Source organism: Vigna radiata, chromosome 10, assembly GCF_000741045.1.
Source record: "Vigna radiata var. radiata cultivar VC1973A chromosome 10, Vradiata_ver6, whole genome shotgun sequence".
In the NCBI taxonomy this organism is placed as follows: Eukaryota; Viridiplantae; Streptophyta; class Magnoliopsida; order Fabales; family Fabaceae; genus Vigna; species Vigna radiata.
Window position 1 is genome coordinate 7,921,972 of NC_028360.1, and position 8,296 is coordinate 7,930,267.

General features: G+C 32.8%; 1 protein-coding gene across 1 annotated transcript; it reads right to left on the bottom strand.

The window, feature by feature from the left end:
- Window positions 1–205: 205 nt before the first annotated feature.
- On the bottom strand, window positions 206–7,983 carry LOC106774443 (DNA damage-inducible protein 1). The gene is made up of 16 exons (XM_014661437.2): window positions 7,723–7,983; window positions 7,602–7,634; window positions 7,081–7,223; window positions 6,260–6,368; window positions 5,926–6,042; window positions 5,684–5,749; window positions 4,050–4,112; window positions 3,906–3,950; window positions 3,686–3,747; window positions 2,456–2,549; window positions 1,912–2,004; window positions 1,754–1,823; window positions 1,556–1,626; window positions 1,149–1,194; window positions 789–814; window positions 206–492 (listed from the first exon to the last, which is right to left on the bottom strand). The coding sequence occupies exons 1-16, from the start codon at window positions 7,786–7,788 to the stop codon at window positions 364–366; spliced, it is 1,233 nt and encodes a 410-aa protein (XP_014516923.1). The 5' UTR covers window positions 7,789–7,983; the 3' UTR covers window positions 206–363.
- Window positions 7,984–8,296: the final 313 nt, after the last annotated feature.

Here is an 8,296-nt window from a genome sequence, read left to right on the forward strand (position 1 = left end):
ACTTTAATTAATATTAATCAAAACAATTATTATCAATTTTAACTAAATAAATCTTGAAGAATTTGGTTTTATTGAAACACATCATTAAGCGATTTTTTTAATTAATTTATTCAAACAAACATTTAATAACTAAACAAATTGAAATAAAAATATAAATTTATTCTAGAATTTGTTATCCATACCCACGATAAAGGTTAGTAACACATTAACTGACAATGAGACGGTTTTCCAATTAAATAGAAACATTCTCTGAACAATTTCACAATAAGTCTACAATTTTGATTTTAGAAATTATAATTGAATTGATTAAGTAAAAATTGTTTAAAGTAACAAATTAATCAATTTCCAATGCACATGTTGTCTCTAGCCGCCGAAAAGAAATCCAGCAGCCTGTTCCTCATTGCCATTGAATATCTGAAGAGCTTCTACAACTGCATTTCTTTCAAATCCCAACTCAACAAGCTTTGCAACTTTCGCTTCAAATTCAGAATCCTACAATCATTTTAAGTGAATCATCAACTTGGTCCTCCAAAGATTTTTTTTTTTTAACTAAATTAATCTTTCAAAAATACAGTACATACCAATAAGGATAAGTATATGAAAGGATAAGTTTGGAGAAAAAATCATTGAAAACTGATTGAATGACTAATTAATCCAAAGGGAACCATTTAGAGGGTTTAATTGAAATTTATTCTGACATGTGAAGGGAATGAAAGCCGATGTTCATATGCATACAGTCAAGCAAAGGGCAAAGTACAAAACTGAAATATTGAAACTTGAAAGCATACCTTAGCCCTGTCACTAGAAGCTCCTCCTGAAAGATAAGTAGAAATAGAATGATTATGTTATTGACATTGGCCAAATTGATTACTTTGGAAATGTGAATTTTGTTTGATATGGGAAGTAAAAGGAACTTAATTTATGGACAACTGCAAAAAAAAAAATTACTACCTCATCAAATTTCATAAAAGTATAAAGAGTTTGCAACCTAAAAAGCTTGCTTTGGGTGAAAATTTCACGGAAAACTAACCAATTGAACCCCAGAAGCAGGACAAATACAAAAGTGAATATTTTTGCATATTTTAAGCTCTAAATGTATAAAGTGATTTTTCCCATTGTAGAGTTTTTACAAAATCTCCATAACTAACCAGAAGGGTGGCCTCCAGTTGATGGATTATTGCTCCCTGATGTAATCTGAGTGCACAAGAAACATCACACAAAACTGTTATTGTCTTCATCAAAACAAAATGACAAAGTAGTCAAGAAAAGCCACAATAATTTATGACTATCTATGATTGTTTACACCTTTTGCTCTTAATCCTTTTTATTGCAGGAAAAAAAATTAAGTATACTACTTAACATCTTGGCCTAAGAAGATATATAAAATGTGCCAAAAATACACAGCCGAGGGAATTTTCATCCTTCATGTCATATTATATCATAATTACCAATAGATTAAGAATGATGACAGTATTAGATATCTAAAAGCAGAATAAAGCATTACAATTTTAACTTGGCTGCTTAAAGAAAAGCGTATAATCAAAAGTATACTTACTTGGCCACCGGAGCCAGAAGCTTCCTTAGCATACTTCTCCTCATCTAAAAACCGAGATGGTATGTCTTTCTCTGAACATGACAACCAATATGGTCAATACATATATATTCATATATATTCTGTGAAGGATACATAACTGTGCAAACGTATGAGGATAAACAGTAGTCAATTTTAGAATTAACACATTAGGAAACTAACCTTGCAAAAATGGCACAGAAACTTCACCTCCACCAACTCGCAAAACACTTTCTTTCAAGTCAATTATACACTGCAGACAAGATACACAGCTATAAGAATAGCAGCTTCGAGTAAAAACTGAAGGAAATGATATCAGAGAGTGCAACTGAGGATGGTACCTGGTGTTTTCGGAGCATATCCAGTCCAAATAGAAACTCCATATTGGGAGAGTCCAGCACCAAGAATGAGCATGGGTAAAATATACTCCCAATCTTAAGGAAAATACATTCATAAGATAAAAGGTTGGAGTAAAACATGGACAAAGAAATACTGTAAAAGCTTATGAAAATTGCATCTCATTTCTCCAATCATTTAACCTTATGAAAATCACATTAAAATGAATGAAACAAGACAGCCACATGGTGAAAGAAGGCAGAAAGAGATACCAACCATTGCTAAAATTTAAATCGCAAACAACAAAGATCCTTCTCAGCAATATATCAATATAATTTGAATCAGAATATAATACTAAACAACAGCTCTAAATTTCAGTTAAATTTGCTACCTAATTAAAAAATACAATACACAAATGTAATTAATCTCAAAATTAGATATCCATATAAACAAGAGAAAATATATAATCATTATCTACCAATACCAGTCAGTATGCAATAAGATACACATAACTTGAGCAACACAATTATCCACGAGATCTGTTAATACCTTGATTGGTGCTACATGTATACGACCCAATATTTCTGACTGGCCAACTCCATGAGCAATCCCTCTGTATCGCTGATCTAAAAGCCTCAACAATCTGGAAACATGACCAGCAAAAAAAAATCACATCTTCAATCCGGAAACTTGTGAATAAGTACATGAGAACATATCATTCATTTCAATAGCCTATCAAAACAGAGCGAGAGAAAACCTGAAATGCTCACAAACTAAAGACAGTTTGGAGATGAATCTTCAAAAAGAATGCAATTTTATACGAACATGAAATTATATCAGAAAATAGGAAGGCCATGATGTTATAGAAGAATAGTTTGTTGAGACTCATAGTGCACAAAACCATAACTAAAAAACTTCTCTCTTCAACATTTAAGCATCTACTGCCACATTTAAGCAAAACTAGTCTTCCTCGAACTCATTCAGGAACTTATCTTCCACCTACAGCCATTTTTTTTTGTTGTTGCATGATTCACTGGCTTAACATCAAACTGTAAAATCATACTCAGGCTCTTCTGCTCTGTATGCAGAACACATATATGATTATGCATAATATTCCTTACAATTCTGCCCACTTTCTATTTTCCTTCCTTTTCTTAAACTACGATAGGTTGGTATAGTGTACAAGAGAAGGAAAAGGTAAGGTAGTTAGTACTGCTGTCCTTGAACAGCTGTAACTGACAATTATAAACTGTTCTAGGAGTGTAGGAGGGACTTTTTTGGGGGAATCAGAAAAAAGGGTCTGTGGAGAGTGGTTACTCTAGAAAAAACTTAGTTGTATTGTGTGAGTACTGAAGTTCTTTCTATTCTTTGACTCTTTCCCCTACTACAATGGTACGGGATTGGCATCAAGGAAAGAAATAAAATTCTAGTTCTATTTTTCCATTCTTTTCTAATATCAGTCCTATCAAACTACCTGATTTATGTATGCTGAAAGAAAACCTGACCAAAGGGAATAAATCAGAGCTCTATTTTTTACTTAGGATTTACTTACAAATAAAATAATGTACACCTATGAATATCGGTGGAAATATTAATCCCATTCAAGAATGTATAATCTCCACAAGCAATTAAGATGAAGTTTACTTCCTCAATAGCATATCTATCAAGATATGTATGAGTAAATTCATTGCCAAGCAGTTGAACTACTAATAAATTCAATCATTATATATTATCATAAATGTCTTGGAAGCAAATTTCAGTCAAACAAATTTTTCATACCCACAACGCTCAGCACAGCTTTTTGATATAATGGTAGACTGAGCTCCACTATCAACAAATGCCTGAAACCAAGTGAGAATCTAATTAATGCATGTTCCATTTCATATAAAAATTAAAAAATGAAATTGAAATCAACACGCAAAAAAGAAAACATATTATATTCTGTGTAGTTTGAACCAAAAGTTGAAAAAAAAGATACTAATTGTCACAGATCACTCACCTTCAATGGGACACCATTAACCTCCATATCAACATACAACATGACCTGAAATAATCCATAAAAACTGGAGCATTATTATGAAATTACAATAAACTAAAAAAGCTTGTAGCATTGAAAATACAACTGAAAAAATATCATACATACCACTCTAGCAAAAGCTTCGGGGTTATGTTCTAATGCAGCTGCCCAATTTTCATCAATCCCTTTCTGTAAGATTAAACAGAACAAACATGATAATATTAATCAGGAAGAGGGGTGCCCAATACAAGATAAATGATTACAGACAATGCTTTTGCAGGCAAGACAAGTAATAGATTGCACATAACATGGTAATCTAATAGAATCTGAAAATGTCTAAATATTTGTCAACTGCACACAAGCATAAATAAGCACAAATTTAATCTGACAAGGTAATGTCAGTCTTTAGCCAAAATATTATCATAAACAAACTGGTTAGTTAGAGATTCACAAGACAAAGAAATTATATAAAAAGAAAGAGTGCTATAGTATTAATATAATAAAACTAAAATCAATGAACTTGAATGCTAATTGATTAACAAATTCACAATAAGATTATCATTTGAATAGTTATAAAGTTCAATTCACCATGACCATGTTGCAACCAGGGATTTATATTTAGCGCTATAGCAGAGTGGAGGAGCCCCTGTCTGCTATAGCATAGTGGTTTAGCGTAGTGGCTAAAACAGCCTGAAGCCAAAACTGGCCACCAGTTTCTTCTTGTATCTTGACAATCAATTTGACATAGATTTAAAATCCAAAAGTAGATAGAATATCATTCCATGTAGTAACCGTGGTGTGTAGTATTAAAACAACCTGACATTAAAGTCAATATAACATACTCATGTATATAAATATTGAAGATTATATAGCCCTATAAGAAATAAAAACAAGAGCAGTGTATTTTGGTAACAAGTTCTCAAAGAAGAGAGTTAGATGTCATCAGCACTGTTGGGAGGAGATGGTGGTGAAGCAATTGGAGAAAGCACTGGTGTAGAAAGAAATTCAAAGGGAAGAGTTGCAAGATATATGGTGGTAGGAGGAAGGGTGTAGGTAAAGTTGTAGAGAAACCAGGTGAAGAAAGAATAGAAAAGAAGGCAGGAAGCAGAGGAAGCAAGAAGGAAAAAAAATATGGAGAAAAGGGATGCAGAGGTGGGGCAAATTGGTCTTCTTCACATTTTTTCTTTCTCGATACCATATGAAAGTCTCATCTCCATTAAACAATGGCACCAATAGGTCCCAGCTTAATTAGTTATTTCCTTAAAAGTTGCATCTCCATTGAACAATGGCACCAATAGGTCCCAGCTTCATTAGTTATTTCCTTTAAAGTTGCATTGTTAAACAAAACCAGGGAAATAGTCGGTTTATTTTATTTTCACCCACTATAAGTCTATCCACCCACCCAACTTCTCTCGAAACAAGCATATGGTTAGTGTAGACCTGAATTGGTTTATTTCAGTACAAATCTTTCCACCCCACTTTTCTCAAAACAAGCATATGGTTAGTGTAGACTTGAATTGGTTTATTTCGAGGAAATAATAGCTTCATTCTGCAGCTTCTGAAAAAGAACAGACTATTTTTCCAAATTTAAGCTAAACCAAATGCATAAATAAATTGAAAAACATATAGTACATGGCAGTGCCTGGAAAATTCCAAACACAATTGGAAATTGATGTTGTGTTGGTATAGTGAATGCATACATCAAAAGTCAATCTACCATACACTTGAGTTGTTTTATCTCTAATTAAAAGAATACTGACCTGGCGGATGGCAGCTTCAATCTTCTTTTGTGCTTCAACATCAAAAGGATCAGCATAAAGAAGAGCCTGCCCAAAATAAGTCAAATAAATTTGAGCAAAATATTCTAACAGAGAGACAGCAAAACACAGGTAATAAAATTTAAATGACTACAAAGGATTAAAGCAGCCCATCTAGTCATGAGACAACTGAACTTAAACTCTTGACATGTAAAGAAACAATAATGATCATACAGCTTACTTACCAGTTCTTCTTCTTTCTGACGCTTTAATTCATCTCTTTGGCGATGACGCAATCGCAAAACTTCTTGCAATCTATTCAGATCATTCCCTAAAATAGCCTGTGCCAACTCTGGATCACTCTGTATTTTCCATTATAAAGAAGGTTACAATAAAGCCAATCACAAAAGAAAAGAACCAAAATATGAAATAGTTAAACAAATTTACATGTAAACAGCTAATTGACAGGAAAGTTCAAAATAATTATTTTAAGAGTGAAAATGGCATATCATGTACATACACCAGATCTTGATAAATAAAGAATGTGATTAATATGTGATAAAACAAAACATAACTTACCTGAAAGAGCTGACCCATCAAATTAGAATCTCTTCTTATGTGCTGCTGGAAAGCACCAGGGTTGACAGCGGAACCGTCGGTATTCAAACTCAAATCATTGGTAGACCCACTGAAATAATTTAAATTTATTAGAATAAGTATTTTAAGAACATTATATTTCAAGGAAACAACAGTTCACATAGATTATATAACAGTAAAAGTCAAGCGGGATGCATCATATGTTGATAACACAACAAATCTATAGCATGGAATGACTTATCTCTTTTGCTGGTCCTAAAGAACATCGAATGGCTTATCTCTTCAATTTTTTTTACTATCTTCACATTAATTACCCGTACCTCAAGAATAGTGAGCATATGAAAGAAATGCATCAAATTGTAGAAATAGTGTCTTATCTCAGAGACTAGTAAGTCTGCTTTCAAGTGCTATGCCCACTAGTGATCTTCCACACTTCCACTACCCCATTTGCAATATTATCACTTCATTTTCTTACTTACGTTTATCCATAAAACCTTCCTTTTACAAATGGCACCCGATTTAGTTTCATTTTTGCAACAACACATCAGTGAATAAAATGTTAGGGAAGAGACATGACTAGACTCAAGTCAAAATGGATGGAGTATAGAGTAAGCTGACTACAACCCACATTTTGTCCTATCACAGAACAAAAATTGTCAGACTCCACAAACTATATCACTGTGAAGTATCAAATTATCAAATCAACCTGAGTACACAATCATAGCCAAGTCACGTAGAATTTCACAGTTCTTCAAATTCTAAATTTCTATCATGTGCAATTTAACAAATTTGAAAGGTCATACCTAGAAGCGGCGGAGCCGGCCGCAGCACCTGACACCATCATCAGCAAATCATCATCCTTAACACCAAGGGCACTCAACTTCTCAGAATTCCTCACCTCCTTCCCATTGAACAGAAGTTGTTGTTGTTGAAGAGGCACACTAGTCTTCTCATATGCACAAGTTTAGCATCAAACAAAGACGATAAGAAATCCAATCACAGAAACAACACACCCAAAAACAATTAAAAAAAAGGCCACACAAATTAAAATCAAACAAGATCCAACATCACCAATTGTACAAAAAAAGAAGCATGAATCGACCACAACCTCTCACATGGGTTTTGTTTCTGGATTGTCAAATAATGAAAAACCCACAAGCCATAATTTCAATGAAAAAACAGTGTTTCCCAAATACCCTCGTCAACATTCACAAGAAACAAAATTGGAACAAAGTTAACTCTTTTCAAAACAAACAAATAAAAAACAAATGTTTTTTTAAGGTAAGAAAGTGATGGGTAGTGAAGAAGAACAAAAAGAACTCACCTCAACCTCGAGCAATGCTTTGACGTTCTCCACCTACCCAAAAGGAAAAGGGAATGAGAAACAGTGATGTGAAAGGAAAAAGATGAAGATAAAAACAAAAAGAAGGATCTTTTATGAGTACAGATTCGTGGGGATCCACATCCAACGTGAGAATTTGTTCATCAACAGTCATGACAGTGATCTTCATCTTCAATTTAACTCAACCGTTTCTCTCTTTCTCTGTAGATTCTGTGAGAACGAATTTGTTGATGTTTGGTACTGAGAGAGAGAGGTTTGGATGGTGAATTAGGTACAGAAAACAAAGACTGTTGGAAGACTATCCTGTGCTGCCTTTTATACTCTGTGACTTGTTGAAGAGGTTTCGTTCATTTGGATTCATTCCGTGCTAACTTCTCAACTAAGAAATTATTATATATTTTTACCAAATTATATATATGATTGTGTTGGAGATGAAGATCACTGTAACAAATTATATCTATAAATTATCATATTAAATAAAAATATTTTAAGAAACTAATCCTTGTTGATAATTATTTTTTAATTCTTCAACAAAATGATATCTTATAGAAACTGTAATTAATGTTTTATTTATTTTATCTTTTGTTTTCATTTTTTTTTCTTAATTAGATTAAATAGTCTTTAAAATAAATTGTTTATTATTAAATTAAAATCTGTTTATCATAAGTAAATATAAA

Excerpts from the sequence above, each read along its gene's own strand:
- LOC106774443 (XM_014661437.2), bottom strand. The coding sequence starts at position 7,788 with ATGAAGATCACTGTCATGACTGTTGATGAACAAATTCTCACGTTGGAT. Across the intron at positions 6,369-7,080 it reads GCCGGCTCCGCCGCTTCTAG|TGGGTCTACCAATGATTTGA; the intron begins GTATGACCTTTC and ends AAATTATTTCAG. Across the intron at positions 4,113-5,683 it reads TTGAAGCTGCCATCCGCCAG|AAAGGGATTGATGAAAATTG; the intron begins GTCAGTATTCTT and ends TTAATCTTACAG.